This window comes from Electrona antarctica (genome assembly GCF_951216825.1).
Source record: "Electrona antarctica genome assembly, chromosome: 10".
Taxonomy (NCBI): Eukaryota; Metazoa; Chordata; class Actinopteri; order Myctophiformes; family Myctophidae; genus Electrona; species Electrona antarctica.
In genome coordinates, this window is record NC_136791.1 from 9,754,310 (window position 1) to 9,770,674 (window position 16,365).

The following is a 16,365-nucleotide window of genomic DNA, read 5'->3' on the forward strand; positions in this document are numbered from 1 at the left end:
GAGGAGTTTGTTTACGTATAATGTATGGGACCGTGGAAGGAAACGAACGCTGTTGAAGAGCTCACATCCGGTCTAGAGCCCGCCTAGCGCCTACAGCATCCGTCCATTTACACACAAATAATGCACGTGCACACACGCGCGGTTTCCGTATCCGCTCTAGACAGGATACGCAAACGGTAGAGTGAGTTGATCCCTAGTCTAGTGGAACAAATAAAGCATTATCCATTATGGAACAATATGTAAAGCGTTGACACAATGACAACGCAACCCAGACTCTTATAAAACATAATGTTCAATTCATGATGAATTGAACAAGGTGGACCCTCTTGTAAACAAGTGTAATGCTTAATTGGGTTGTCCACTCACAGTTAACATTCTTTGTATTGAGTTTGTGCTTGAAATGTACTGTAATTCTGCAACCTGTTAATAAATATTTCAATCAATCAATCAATGAAACAAATCAAATACATTTACAGTATGATGATGATGTGGTATTTGTGCGCCGCCTGTTTCGCTGTTCAGCAACACGCCCACCGCGCCCACATGTGACCACGAACACGAACGTCGCGTTTTCCAGCGTGGTGTGAACTGTGAAAATGGCGGAGCAGAACGCAGTACCCAGTGATCTGTTCAAACACGTTTATTCCTTTTTATTGGAGAACAAGTTCGCTAAGGCTGCCCAGCAGTTCATCAAGCAGGCTAAAGTGGTGAGAGGACCGTTGTGCGCGTTTGTCTCTAATCTACAGCCGCTCTTGTCGCTGAGTTTAGGTTGTTTAACTTCACTGATCTGCCTCTGACTCACACGAGGAGGGATTCGTGTGTCGTACAACGGTGTCGCTTGCTCACAATACCAGATATAGCTTATATGTGTTTATTTATTGTTTGCTTGTCTTTAGGTCATTTGTGTATTGCAGCCGCTAGTTGTCCAGTTTGAATTAATGATGGCTCTAGTCTACACACTTATCAGCTCGGATCATGTTGACGGATATGTGCCAGCCAGATGTCGTAATCGACATTAAGACACAAGTACAATTATTTGATTTTCAGGGTTCATGAATGATTTATTGCAATATGTGTTTCCCCAGAATCCACAAGATCAAAATGAAGAGAGCCTTGTCGACATCTACAACTTCTGGGTGAAGTGAGTGACTTCTTGTTAACTGCTTGGCACATTTTGTCCAGTGGTCGCCCGTCGCCCCCCCCCTCTTTTCCTTTCTTTTTTTGGGGGGGGGGGGGTTGGTTATGTAATGTTAACACTGACCCCTGCAGCTATTTTCTTTTAGGGTGTGATGTATTGATAGTACACATGACGACAATTTACTGTTTTTTTTTTTTTACTGTTACATCAGTATACAGTAAGTTTAAATGTCCAAAGCACCCCCCCCCACACACACACACACACACACTAACATGTACACCCAACAGGGCAATATGGCAAAAAAAATATATGATTATCATGATCAATTCTGTTTATGACGATATATAATAGTGATAAATATCCTTGCTCATTTTGATCACTTAACATAAGAGGCTAAAGACAATGTGTCAATGTTGTTTGGAAAATATACTCCTGGTTGGATTAGCACCAACCAACCATCTAACTGTGCTGCATCACTATCAAGATCGTTTTATCGCCCAGCTCTACACGCCCCACGTTTAATTGGTACTGGTAGTGCTTCTGACATTACGAACATTTCTTCCCAGGTCGCCCGAAACTAAAAAACGAAAAGCTGAAGATACCAATGGTCCATCTGAAGATACCAGTGGTCCAACTTCTGCCAAAAAGGCAAAGACCAACGCAGATAGCTCTGGCAGTGAGGAGTCGAGCAGCGAGGCAGAAGATACTGCGCCTGCAGGTATGTCTATGGTTCATCTAATCGACACACCTTCAATTAGAACATGTCTCTGATGTGATGTTAAATCCACCGCAAACATTTGTAACTTTAGTATCGGATTCTTTCATGTCAACGATTGACCTTTCAGCAGCCACGGTTACACCTGCTAAGGTAGCACCGGCTAAGGCAGCAGCTGCATCTAGCAGCAGCGAGGACTCCAGTGCGGATGAAGCCGTGACTGTCAAGGCTCCAGCAAAGGTTGGAGGGGGGATAATCAAATAATAAAACATTCTGACAATACAGAGTTATAATGTCACTTTGTGTCTGTTCCACTGTTTTAAAAAAAAGTATTTTCTGAACGCAGGTTCCAGTGAAACCTGCAGCTGAAGCACCGGCGCGGAAAAAGGATAGCAGCTCTAGCAGTGAAGAATCGGATTCAGAGGATGAAAAGACAGCAGCCAAAGTTGCTGCACCTAGTGAGTTTATTATGGACAAACTATTTTCATCAAATGTAAATGACAATATCATTAATGATTTAAATAAGAGCTCAACACAAGGCTCAGATGTGAGTTGGTATGGATGGAGATTGTTTCTGGTCCTAAAACGCCTATATGGACAGGGGTCATGTTCATTTCCAAAAAAGTTTTAAAGTGAACGTGTTGTGTGGACATGGTTGGACGACGTGGTGTCAGTCATATTGATCTCACATCCTTGTGTATCTTACATGCTAATGCTCTGATCTCTAGAACCTAAGGCACCCGCTGTCCCCACCAAAGCTGCGGCTCAGAAGAAAGAGAGCAGCAGCAGTGAGGACAGTTCTGATGATGATGCAGCAAAGGTACATCTAAAACCTCAATTATATGTTTTTGCACGATTGTCTCCCTCGCCGCTATACTGACCCTCAGCTGGAAAACCTGACAAATGAGTTTTTGGCATATAGCAAATTATAAATTAGACTACAGATCAGGCCCTGTCTGAATTCTTACACTGCATACTACTTGTTATTTAAAAAAAATCACACCCGTGTGAACTGAGTGGTGTAAGGTAGCCTGTCTGACGTAATGAAATCACACCCGGGTGAACATAGCAACCATGCTCATTTTTTCTGCACAGACTAACAAAGCCAGTTGTAGGAGTGGTTTACACCACTCAAAAATCATGTCTGACGTAATGAAATCACACCCGGGTGAACAGGGTGAACATAGCAACCATGCTCATTTTTTCTGCACAGACTAACAAAGCCAGTTGTAGGAGTGGTTTACAACACTCAAAAAAACAAACACTTATCTGAAGACGGTCAAACTGAGATTTTTGATTGTTCATGGTCTCTTAGAAATGGAGAACAGAACCTGCTGCTGCAACAAGTGTATTGTGAAACTAATAAACTAATAGTAGTTTTTATTTTATAAATGCAAGAGAACCGCTAAAATTCTAGTGAAACATAGCATTCAAAGACTAATGGAAAGAGAACTATATGTTCATCCTACCTGTTGCTGAGACCGTTATTGGAGAGGGCCTTCAGTGGACGAGGTTCCCTATTAGGGAAAACCTGTAGATGGGAGGGAGTCACTTGAGTCTGAAGTCTAGTCAGATACTCCCTTCCTACTTCCAATATTATGCTTATACCAATGCACTTCTTCGTCATACGCCGCTTTATATAAGGCGATATGATGTCACGCTGTGACGTCACGTCACACTGTCATCCGTTTCCAGACAACACTACCTGATGTCATCAATGCAAAGCTGTTGTCTTATCTCTTCACATCCTATTTATTCTACTATGATGGCTGATGGGGACCTGTCATTGTCATTGTCTCTCAACATGTATAAAAGTATAATAAGCATTCTTAAGGTGGGGGTAAAATCTCTATTTGGACGTTATAGCATATAGGTGGGACTGTTGGCTATTGTACATTATTTACAAAAATAATTGCCAGTACAGCCATTATCACTCACCAGTCCCCGGCTACCCGTTGCCTACCAAACCATATTATGTAGAACTTTTGCTTGATAACCTGATCTTCCCGGTAGGCTCCAGTGAAACCCCCCACTGCTCCCGCTAAGACCACGGCCGTCGCCAAATCTAGCAGTGAGGACTCGTCTTCAGATGAGGAAGATGCTCCGCCCAGCAAAAAACCCAAAGGTGTGTTTAGCACAATCGGTGCCGGAAGTCCTTCAAAATAGGAGCTCTGGGGTGCCGGAAAGACATGGAAACCCATGACCCGGAAACAATCCACTAAAAAAAGTTTACTTTACATTGCGATTAATTTATACGATATATGATCCAAAAAGCTTGTAGATCAGATTTCTGTTTTTGAATTTGAATACTGAAAAGTAACAGTTGTGGGTATATGAAGTTTCCAACCAACACAGATATTTAAGATATTGCTTGATGCTGTTGTACGACAAAGTGTAAAATGGGGCCTAACTTGGTTTATCAGACTAATCGATTAGTCCAGATTTTTTCCATGTTGTGATTGGTAGATGTATACTTATAGTCAAAGAAGAAATAAAACAACAAAAACAAACTAAATTATTAGATTACTTGAAAAAGTAATCGATAGAGTATTCTCTGAGAAAATAATTGATGGTCACAGCCTACACTACATGTGTTCCTTCACGTGTTTGTATAATATATGAACCACTGTGCTGATAAGCTTCCCTGCTTTCATGACAGGAGCTTATAGTGCCGTCCCACCTCCAGACCAGAAGCAGGCAACTGCTCCAGCACCTGCCCCTGTGAAAACCACCCCAGCCGCCGCAAAGAAGCAAGAGTCCAGTTCTGACAGCTCGGGTAAAGATGAATGTTTCAGCTGCAGTCATTGGCACCTTATGTATTATGCATTCTCCAACACGAGCTGAGGTAGGTTAACAAGCTAATGCTGTGTGTGCGTCTCTCTTCAGATTCAAGCTCTGATGAAGAGGAAAAGAAGCCTGCAGTTAAGGTCACTCCAGCTGCAGCAACCCCAGCTAAGGTCACTCCAGCTGCAGTAGTCCCATCCAAGGCTGCAGCTGCTGATGACTCCTCATCGGAAGACTCTAGCTCTGAGGATGAGAAAAAGGTGCCTGAGAAGCCTGCAGTCAAAGCTGCACCAGTCAAGACACCCCCAGCCAAAAAAGATGCTTCAAGTTCAGGTGAGAGAGCAAAATATGAGGACTTAGTTATATTAGTTGCTGCCAACCCCTATGGTTGGCCTTCTTCTTCTTCTTCTGTTGGGATTTCCGGCAGTGTAGACGCTTTCGCGTATTACTGCCCTCCACAGTTCAGGGTGATACTCCGCTTGGTGCTCTATATATTTTAAAACTGTTCCACCCGTGTGCACATCGCCGTGTTCCCCTCACAGTCTATGGTTCCAATTCCCCATTGATTCTTATCCGGTCCCAGTCGTCTGAGACGACGGGAACCCTTCTTTCAAAATTGTGTTCAGCTCATCTCCAGAGACACCCCCCACATTCAGGAACCTCCTGGCTGCATCCAGCACCATATTGATCCTTTCTGATTTAGTTTTAATTTCCGCCGCACAGTTAATAACCATGGAAATGAACGCTAGGAATTGTCTCTTGTCCATGCTTATGACCTTATCCCCCTCCGCGGTCTCCTCCTGTGTGTTCTTCTCCAGACCTGCATGCTGCACTGTCACCGTAGTGCTCCCCTCCACTCTCTTCACTGCTTCCGCATATGACAGCCCCCTCTCTTCTCTGATTTTGCTCACCTTCTCCTCCTGCACTTTCCTTGGGCATTGCGCTGCCCCTGCATAGTGTGCCCCACTACAGTGTACACACCTGGCTTGTTCCTCTTTACACCTCTCTTCGTCCTCGCAGTTGTCCTTCCCACACCTCCCACACAGTTTGCTCCCCACACACACGGCAGCAACATGGCCATACCCCTGGCATCTAAAACATCTTAATGGCGCTTTCTCGAATGGCCTGACCCTGTAACATACATAGTCCATGTTTACTCTCGCAGGTAACACATTCCCTTTGAACGTCAACCGTACAGACTTGTCTTCTCTCTTACTCCTTCCCTGACCGATATAGCCTTCTCGCTTCGCACACACCAACAACTCCCACAAATATGCTTTCCTTCACTTCCAATGGCACTCCACTTATGACCCCTCTCCTTTTTTCTCTTCCCTCGAGCTTAAAACAGCTCACTGGACACCCTTTAAACCTCCTGATCCTCACTGCTTTGTCCATTTGTTCTTCATTCCTGCACTCAACTATTACCATTCCTGTTCTCGTGATCCTCACTACCTGTACATTCCCCAGCCATTTTTCCACAAACTCTCCAACTTTACGCGGGTTGCCGAAGATGCCGTCTTTTTGCTCGACAGCTGTCATCCCGACTACAAACTTTTCCACCCCTTCTGCTGGTCCACTTGAGGCACTCCTCCTTCTCTTTCCATGCGATCTCATATCACTGTCATCTTCAGCAGAACCCTGGCTTTCGTTGCCCTCTTCCTGAGACATTTCAAAACCCCCGCGTCCTCCTCCTGTATCCTCCCCCTCCCCTAGAGAACTAGAGGGATTATACTCCGGGCTAATGCTAGGCCTAAATGTCGGCGTGGCAGAGGGATTGTACCCCCCCTCGTCCACCACCTCCTTTTGCCTTCGTCCCTTCTTCCTTCCCTTTCATGTACCTCCTGTATCCTCCGCCATCTCTCCTGCCCAGCATCCACCCCCGAGTGAGCTAGTGAGGACTCGGGACCCTATGGTTGGCCTTGGGAAGGGTATAGACAACCACATGTCTCCTCCAGGGTTGCGAGTCTCTTCTTTTCACCTGACATTGAGGAGGAGCACCTCTCTGACGTCACGGATAGGGAGTAATGCATGCAAAAGAAACAATGAGGAGTTTGACTGGGAGGGAGTAACAATGTAGCGATCGGATATCACACCACCGCAACTATTCATGTCCACCCTGCATTCAAAACAAAAACACTGAGGACGAAGGAGGAGAGGCTTGAGGCGCCTTGGTAGACTGTTTTGCAGGGTTTAGTCACCCATTTAATTTTATTTGGGTAGTCTTTCCTGATGCAAGTTGTCCCTGTTGAGCACCTATGAGCCCTTCTACCTTCGTGCAGGACTTCTCTCTCTTTTTTTTCTATAATTCTTATCCCACGATTTTGCAACCCATTTTTTTCACCCAGTGTCAATTATCTAATGTAATCCTGGGCGCTACACTTCCTCTGCCAACCTGGGGGGCAGCGGACTGACCTCATGCTTCCTTCTCTGCATGAGGAGTCCAAGCTGCTTCTTTTCACCTGACGGGTGAATTTCCCCGGCCGGACATATCGTGTGGAAGGAACACGTTTTTTCCGACCAGTTCCTTTCCCCTCCATCAGGCGCTCCGGCTGGCCAGGGGGAGGCAGTTTAGAGACCAGGATTACTGCATGTTTTTTGTGAGGGTACCACACAGGACTTCTCTTTACCTTGTTTGTATTCTCTATTCTTCATAAATCTATTCCAGACTCGGATAGCAGTTCTGAAGACGAGGCCCCTGCGAAAACTGTAGTTAAACCTGTTACTGTAGTTCAACCTGTTGCCACGTCAACGCCAGCGGCTGCTTCTACCCCCAAACCCCCAGCAGAGAGCAGCTCTGAAGACTCCTCTGAAGATGAAGCCCCACCCAAGACCAAGCCTGCAGCCACACCTACACCTGCCTCCAAGCCTGCTACACCTGCCTCCACCCCTAAACCTCCAGCCAAGACGGCAGAGAGCAGCAGCTCTGAGTCCTCCTCTGAAGATGAAAAAGAGCCGGCCGCCGCTAAGCCAGCCTCCAAGCCAGCCTCCAAGCCAGCCTCCAAGCCTGCTACACCTGCTGTTGCTGCAGAGAGCAGCTCTGACTCGTCCTCTGAAGAGGACGACGAGCCGGCCAAGGCCAAACCAGCAGCATCTAAACCAGCCGCACAGGCTCCCACTCCTGCTACCCCTGTGGCTAAGCCAGCAGAGAGCAGCTCTGATTCTTCCTCGGATGAAGAGGAGGAACCAGCCAAGCCGACCGCAGCTAAAACAACGCCCCAGGCCTCCAAGCCTGCTGCACCGGCAGCTAAACCTGCAGCAGAGAGCAGCTCTGATTCTTCATCCGATGAGGAGGAGGAACCAGCCAAGGCCAAGCCGACCGCAGCTAAACCAGCTCCCCAGGCCTCCAAGCCTGCAGCTAAACCTGCAGCAGAGAGCAGCTCTGACAGTGACAGCTCTGAGGATGAGCCTGCTGCAGCCAAGAGCAGCACGCCTGCAGCCAAGACCACCGCCGCTCCTGCCAACAAGGCAGACTCTAGCAGTGACGACTCGGACAGCTCGGAAAAGGCTGCGGTGGTCGTGGGCACGACCGCATCTGTCAAGGTAACCTTTGCCCCAGCAAAGAAGACAGAAAAGAGCAGTTCTGACTCTTCAGACAGCTCTGATTCTGACACGGAGGCTAAAACCACCCCTGCTAAGCCAGCAGTCAGCAATGGTAAGGCTGCCACACCTAAAGCTGCCACCCCAGCAGCCAAGGCCCCGGCCAAGAAAGCAGAGTCCTCATCTAGTGACAGTAGCTCTGACGAGGAAGAGGAGGCCAGTAAGAAACCTGCAAAACCAGCTACAACTCCTAAAACTACTCCAGCCGCAACACCCAAGACCACCCCAGCCAAGAAGGCAGAGTCGTCATCTAGCGACAGTAGCTCTGAGGAGGAAGAGGCCAGTAAAAAGCCTGTGAAACCCACGGCAGCGGCCGCAACACCCAAGACTACCCCAGCCACGACACCCAAGACCACCCCAGCCAAGAAGGCAGAGTCGTCATCTAGCGACAGTAGCTCTGAGGAAGAAGAGGAGGCCAGTAAAAAGCCTGTGAAACCCACGACAGCGGCCGCGACACCCAAGACCACCCCAGCCACGACACCCAAGACCACCCCAGCCAAGAAGGCTGAGTCCTCATCTAGTGACAGTAGTTCTGATGAGGAAGAGGAGGCCACTAAGAAGCCTGTGAAACCCACTACAGCAGCCGCAACACCCAAGACTACCCCAGCCACGACACCCAAGACCACGACACCCAAGACCACCCCAGCCAAGAAGGCAGAGTCGTCATCTAGTGACAGTAGTTCTGAAGAGGAGGCCACTAAGAAGCCTGTGAAACCCACGACAGCGGCCGCAACACCCAAGACCACCCCAGCCGCAACACCCAAGACCACCCCAGCCAAGAAGGCAGAGTCGTCATCTAGCGACAGTAGTTCTGACGAGGAAGAGAAGGCCACTAAGAAGCCTGTGAAACCCACGACAGCGGCCGCAACACCCAAGACCACCCCAGCCGCAACACCCAAGACCACCCCAGCCAAGAAGGCAGAGTCGTCATCTAGTGACAGTAGTTCTGACGAGGAGGCCACTAAGAAGCCTGTGAAACCCGCTGCCCCGGCCACAACTCCTAAAACTACTCCAGCCACGACACCCAAGACCGTCCCAGCCAAGAAGGCAGAGTCCTCATCTAGCGACAGTAGCTCCGACGAGGAAGAGGCGGCGGCCAGTAAGAAGTCTGTGAAACCTGCTGCCCCGGCCACAACACCCAAGACCACCCCAGCTAAAAAGGCAGAGTCCTCGTCTAGTGACAGTAGCTCGGATGAGGAAGAGAAACCTAAAGCTGCCACAGCACCCGCACCCACCACCCCCACAACAAATGGTAAACTATTAAACAAACATTGAATCTGTTGTTGGTATTTACAAGGGAAATACACTGTGGTTATAGCGAGACGGTATATGGGGTCTCTCAAAAATGACCATTATTTAAAAGGTCATGCTTGTTTGTTTCTCCCCTGTTTGTATTGCCCTTTCTAAGCACGCTCTCTCTTGTCTATCTCTACCCATGCATGCAGTCAAGCCCAGTAAATAAAATTCCACTGCTAAATGTCACCAGCACGTCTGACACCGCAGATCTTCACCCTCTTGATTTGCACAGGTACAAATGGCAACGAAGACTCCCCTGAGGATGAAGTTGAAGTGAAGACACCAAAGGGGAATAAAAACAAGCCCACCACGCCACAAACGTTTCCAAAAGCCAATCCGAAGAAGGTAAGCCCTTCTCGAACCATTAAAAAATATTAAATCAATGTTGGTTATGCAACAAATGATTGGATTTAAAAAATCTTCAGTAATTGCTGGCCTTCTGAACCAGCAGACTTGCATGCAACCTTTTCTATCCATTTGCCACACAGTATAATGTACCATTCCGTAGAGTAAGGGAGGAGGAGGTCGACTTGGACCAGCGTCTCGCAGACAACTCATTTGAAGCCAAGGTGAGCCCATTTCCAGTCCCCTAGAGAGCAGCCGCCCAAATCCCTGTTCTAGTAGTTCACTATCAAAAGAAGTAGAAGTGAATGTTTAGTATGGACATTTCCATCCATAGCAATGCTGTGCTTGTTCTTCCAGCGTGGAGCCACTGGTGGTGACTGGGGTTCGAAAGCCAACGACGCACTCAAGTTCACCAAGGGCAAGTCGTTCCGCCACGAAAAGACGAAGAAGAAGCGAGGAAGCTACCGGGGAGGCCCTATCTCTCAAACAGTCAATTCAATTAAGTTTGACAGTGACTGAGAGCCCTTTTTACAACTTCCTAACTGGAATAGGACTGTTGGAGTGTTACTCCTCTTTTTTTAGTCCCCACAGACTATTTCCCTTAAAAGAGTAGTTCACCAAAATAATGTACTTATTTTCTATCAATTCCGCACTCCATGAAGCCTTCAATTCATGGAGATAGTTTTGTGTATTTGTTGCATTCTTAAGCAAATAATCCTACCAATAATGTGTGACCGGTGGATTGCCGGTCACACATTATTGGCTTAGGATATGGGACCAATCTCCATAAATTCAAAGCTTCATGGGGTGTGGAATTGATATAAAATTAGTCTTTTTATTTTTGGTGAACTACTCCTTTAAATATCATCACCACCACCACCACCACCCTGACTGAGGAATGTGTTCCCAGCGCTGAGCAGGGATGATGTTATCAGTTGCTTCTAGTTGACAATGGAGACTAGTCCATTGAGCTCTCGTTTTAAGCCAGCAGTGTAGTGTAGGATAAGGCTGCCTGCCTAGAAGAGTTGTCTTCTACCATTATGCCTAACCTCCAGATAGCATCACAAAGTTGAAATGGTCCATTCGCTGCTCATGTTAGCCACTAGGTGGCTGTAAACCACCAATTACCGTTAACCTGGCAGTTATGTTTTGGGTCCCTCTGTTGCTTGTTCGGATATTGATAAACTGTAGTTTCCATTTCTGTTGAGTTTCTTTCATTATGCATTGTGACATAATGAATTGGTTTGTTTTTTTATTTGTATACGAATCTATTGTGAAAGGTCTTAGTTAAAGGTTGAAAATGCTTGTTTTCTTGTCGAGTTTGGGTGATTGGGGTGTCATTAGTTTGTTTTCTTTTTAATTGTGAGGAGGAGACCGTACACCGTAGGCATTGTCTCTGCAAGTACATGTGAACACTTTGGGTTTTATAAGTATTTATTAAACAGTTTTAGTCCATCTCAACATCCATATCTTTTCCATGTAACTCTTCAAGCCATCTTGTTTTTGTGAGACCATTAGTTACTGTTTGCTTATCTCCAGTGCAGAGTTGACAGCCGAGACTACCTCTCCTCCCCCCCCACACCTCAAAGTTGTTTTAATTGTATCAATTTCAGTTGAATTCTACTGTAATGTACCCCCTTTTCTTCTTTTTCTTATCGAGTACTTTCGATCTACTTAAATAAAGCTTTAAAAGGGTACCCTAGTTCCTTTTTCTGATTCGCCAGTTCTAGGTCAGTGGTTATATTTTTGAGTGGTGTAAACCACTCCTACAACTGGCTTTGTTAGTCTGTGCAGAAAAAATGAGCATGGTTGCTATGTTCACCCTGTTCACCCGGGTGTGATTTCATTACGTCAGACAGGCCTTACACCACTCAGTTCACACGGGTGTGATTTTTATCATGTGAAGGACCCCCACATGTCTATTCTATATGCAGTTGGCTGTGGACTCCCTTTCCAGTGAGTGACCCCCTTAAGAGCAGATTTGCTCAAGCGTTGACCCATTCAAACCGGGAAAGCATCGGTGTCATTTTAGATCATGTATATAGCAACATGTTTTCTCAGAAAATGTAGGATTTATAACGTTCACACCCGTGTGAACTGAGTGGTGTAAGGTTATATAGACTGATCAGCTGTGGTCTGACGTAATGAAATCACACCCGGGTGAACTGGGTGACCGTAGCAACCATGCTCATTTTTTTGAGCACAGACACGTAAACTAACAAAGCCAGTCGTAGGAGTGGTTTACACCACTCAAAAGCAGATATACAGCTGTCACTTTGTGCCACTAAACTGTGAGCTTGTATCGATTTTTTAAAACAATCTTAAGTGCATTAAAAAATCCATTAAACGGATTCCCGTGGCCAAATGCATATCATTTTGGGGGGGTCCTTGACAAGTTTGGGAGCTACTGATTTAATTAGGCATCTGTAGGACTGGGTGTTCCTCATTTAGCCGGGGACCCCCTGGAACCCTCGGAGACCACATTAACCAGTGTTCTATCTGGAGAAACCACCACCGAGTGACAATACTGTAAGAGCCACTTGATGGCAGTCAGAGCGCTCTGCTGAAGCTGCATGGCCACAGCACATCTCTAGAGCTCTCACTTGCTATTTCACCTGATGTCACAGGACAGACTTAAGGTCATTCGGTGTCTATAAATAATAGGCCCAGACTGTAATGTGCAATTTTCCTTCATTGTGGTTTCATGAAACCAGATACAAAATGACAAGCTGTCCTGATTGAGAGGCAAATGTAGCATAGGCCATATCTGTAATGGGTCGTTTGGTATGCAGCCTGCATGGCCCAGTAGAACCAGACAAACACCTGGTATGCAGCCTGCATGGCCCAGTAGACCCAGACAAACACCGTAGCACTGCACTAGGGTTGTCCCGATCGGATCGGGAGATCGGAAATTGGAGCCGATCACGTCATTTTTCAAAAAAACGTTTGTACTATTGATATGGCATAAACGTGTTCTATAAAATATAAATATCGGATCGGGAAAAATCAGATGCTCAAAATCAAATGATCGGATCGGGAGCCAAAAAAACGTGATCGGGACATGCCTACACTGCACCCTACAGTATATCACATGGATTTAACAATCTGGGGACTCCTCCCGCCTCCGGGTGGGTGGGCGGTGGCAGGCAGGCCACTCCAGGTTGGCAGAGGGAGTGTAGCGCCCAGGATTACATTAGATAATTGACACTGGGTGAAAAAGAATGGGTTGCAAAATTGTGGGATTGAAAGTATAAAAATAGTGCTTACGTTCCAATTCTATTGGCCAGTAATGTATTTGAATGTTACGTTTCTGTCCTGGCACAAACTCTGGGACCACCACTGGCTGGGAATACTGATGAAAGACATTTCAACCTAATCTTATCCCCATCATCCCATCCCTCCTTTCCTCAGCACCGTTACCATCCATCAGTCACTGTGTGTGTGTGTGTGTGTGGGGGGGGTGTTTGTTCTCAGGTCACTGCAGTAGTCTGTGTGCACGAAGAGCAGCAGGACAATTCATTAATGGCAACAGAGCCTGCCCATGCTGTCCATTTCAATTACAGAAAACTGCTGACTATTTCTGCACACACACACACAGCGTCTTCTGTCGCACACGCGCGCGCACACACACACACGTTTGGAATCTTACTCAAAACGGTTCCTGCTCTCTTCATGCCACACAATGACAAATTACTTCTTACAGCATCAGATTAGTCTCCATAATCTCACGTTGTGCATCCTGGCAGCCAAACATTGGTTTTATATAAATTAAATGTCTATATTTTTATTATTATTTTATTTGTACAGCCCTCTCTTTGCTTTAGGTTGAAATGTCTTTCTCTCAAATTATTCCCGTTGAAATAATTTTGTATATTTAGTGTATCGACTGATTTTTTTTAAATGTTATTGCACCTGCCATGATGATAAAGGAACTGAATTGGCACAAATAAATCAAGTCAACCACATTATGTAACAGACAGAAATCAGTTTTGTTATTAAAAACATTTAATATTGCAATTGTTTTATTATATATATCCATCTTTATATAAAGTCATTCAATAAGTAACACTCATAATACACGCTGTGTAGAGAAAGGCGTCGTGGATCCGTTTGTGACCAAATTACACTAGACCTGAAGACCAAGCGCTGAACCAAAGGGTCAGGAAGAAAGACTCACTAATGCCTAATTTATGCTCTGTGGCATCATGACGGTGTAGCTCAGAGAAAACAGCAGACCTACAAGACCACGGAGCATTGCATCCACAGTTCTGATAAGCAGAATCCGTCCTATAGGTTGGGTTATTTTCGCTGTGCGACAAAAGTACGAATCGTGCTTAACGAGATTAGCAGCTGCCGTCTCACTCTGCTCCAACACACAATTTAGAGAAGGTCCTATCCTATCCGGGCCTTAAGTAATATAGAATGGAACATGCTGTGGTACATATTTATACAGTTGAAGGTCACGCAATATTGAATCCGCTAAATCACATTAAGTGCGGTTATTTTAAAAAGTGCTGCTTTTAGCATGGGAAGAAGGGGTCTCTCTGTGTGTTTGCTGGCCTGCTTAGAGAACTGAATTCCCTTACAGAATATATGGCAAACATAAATATACCAGAAAGTACTCACAGTGCCTTTGACAGGCAACACACCTGCACTACAAAATCTTTAGTGTCAATTTAAAACTGCAATCAGGAATTTCTATTTTGTGAATAAAATGATTCACACAGTTATTTTGACTAATCTGTATGGTAGAGTATGTTACAATATAACTAAATGTGCTTCTGCGGTTGGAGGTGGACTCCCTGCTCTTATTGAGAAATGTAGAAATTCAGTACTCACGTAGGAACACTGGCATCTCCCCTGGCTAAGCGTCTTAGCTCAGTGGTACAAATTGAATCTGGGACACTTGGGTTTGAAACCCGGGAAGGACTTACATTTTAGGGATTGCAGCTTTAAATCTGAGCATGTAAACCATTTTTACACACATTCATTACTAGTGACTTGTGAGGAACTCAGGATTTTACAGTCTTCTCAGGATGTGCTCCCCCAGCATCAACGTGTTTGAATCACTGTGTTTGCAAAGCTCTAAACCACAATGACATGCGTGCATATTGATTATGCTTATTATCAGAATTGCAGTCTTGATGACTTCCTTGGAGGATGCCTTTGGCGGTAGTTGTGAATTCTGATTTATCCCACATTCAGCCATTCACAGAACACACACACACACACACGCACACACACGCACACACACACACACACGCCTCTACTGAGTCTTGGGCGTGGCAAAGTCCCAAGCTGTGTCCTGGGCACACTTCCACATGGCGCGCACCAGCCGAGTGAAACCCATGTCCTTGGGTTTCTCCAGCCCACGCATCAACCGCTGCTTCATAATGGCGATGAACTCCTTATTACTCAGCTCTCCGTTCCCTGAGGACGATGGAGGGATGCCAGGGTGGGGTGGGTAGTGCGAGGGAGAGGGGAGGGGGGGGGGAATTATGATGAAATGATGAGAAAGGACGTTAAGTAAAGAGGATCAGATGAAGAGGAATGTCAGCTGCCGTGCGCCGATTGGCTGTCTTGACAACCCTGTGTGAGTGTGACGGCCCCGTTGGCCACTTACCGTCACAGTCGAAGAGAGCGAAGACCACGTCGCACACGTGGTCCGACAGCTCCACCTTAGCCACGGTGCGAGCTACCTGCTTCATAGTGGCTGGAGAGAGAGAGAGAGAGACAGAGAGAGACAGACAGAGAGAGAGACAGAGAGAGAGAGACAGACAGAGAGATTTACCATTTGCATTGAGAAGTAATACGCCATTAAGGCATTAAACTTTAGCTATTGAAATATAGCAGATATACAAGCTCATAGTGACAAGCTTGTAGATCTATTAAAAATAAATATGTGAAAATGTATGCAAATCTTTGAATATAATTATATTATATTATAATATAACGTTTTTAACTTAACTCTTTACTTCTGGGGGGTCCCTAGAACAAAAATATTTCGAGATACAAAATACATTTTGTGGGAGTCCCTGACATGAAAGGGTTTGAGAACCACTGACATAGAAACGTGATTTAGAAGATATTTGTAGAATCCCGTCTCAGGTCTTAATGGGTTAATGCAGGACATGCACGAACAGGAGCTGGCTCAAAAATGACCTGTTCAGACTCCAGAGGACATTGTGTGCAAGTCAAGCTGCTTGGAATCAATAGCAGACAGAGCTCCCCCTGCCAGGGAGCCTATCTGATGAATGTGAGAAAGGACCTCTCCTCTCCTGCATGAGAAGGCAGCACTGGGGCAGGAGCCAAACCACCTGAGAGGATTAAATAGGGAAGCTGAGTGAAAAGGAGGAAGAGAGGAAGAGAGACGGACCACCAGGGTCATATAACAGAGGAAAGGCAAAAACAGAGAGATGAAAAAAGCTCCATCATAAGCAATGATTATTGAACTACAAAATAAAGGGGAGAGGAGAGGGGGGGAGGCAGG

At 45.9% G+C, this 16,365-nt stretch overlaps 2 protein-coding genes across 8 annotated transcripts in view; one reads left to right on the top strand and one right to left on the bottom strand.

Moving 5' to 3' along the window:
- Positions 1-517: 517 nt before the first annotated feature.
- On the top strand, positions 518-11,572 carry nolc1 (nucleolar and coiled-body phosphoprotein 1). 6 transcript variants are annotated; one of them, XM_079512817.1, is made up of 14 exons: positions 518-707; positions 1,086-1,141; positions 1,705-1,856; positions 1,984-2,093; positions 2,200-2,311; positions 2,582-2,673; positions 3,867-3,978; positions 4,513-4,629; positions 4,740-4,970; positions 7,303-9,143; positions 9,363-9,486; positions 9,763-9,875; positions 10,019-10,099; positions 10,233-11,572. In XM_079512817.1, the coding sequence occupies exons 1-14, from the start codon at positions 597-599 to the stop codon at positions 10,392-10,394; spliced, it is 3,414 nt and encodes a 1,137-aa protein (XP_079368943.1). In that variant the 5' UTR covers positions 518-596; the 3' UTR covers positions 10,395-11,572. The 6 variants fall into 6 exon arrangements, with proteins under 6 accessions (XP_079368943.1, XP_079368940.1, XP_079368941.1 ...); XM_079512814.1 differs by having other exon boundaries at positions 7,303-9,062; positions 9,192-9,486; XM_079512815.1 differs by having other exon boundaries at positions 7,303-8,738; positions 8,889-9,486.
- A 2,290-nt stretch (positions 11,573-13,862) lies between these two features.
- micu1 (mitochondrial calcium uptake 1) overlaps positions 13,863-16,365 on the bottom strand; it is a 68,566-nt gene continuing 66,063 nt past the window's right edge. For both annotated transcript variants that reach the window (XM_079512645.1, XM_079512644.1), the window contains exons 11-12: positions 15,499-15,588; positions 13,863-15,305 (exon numbers count right to left, since the gene is read on the bottom strand). In XM_079512645.1, the coding sequence (XP_079368771.1) occupies positions 15,142-15,305; positions 15,499-15,588 (254 nt within the window). In that variant the 3' untranslated portion in view covers positions 13,863-15,141. The remainder of the gene's footprint in view (positions 15,306-15,498; positions 15,589-16,365) is intronic.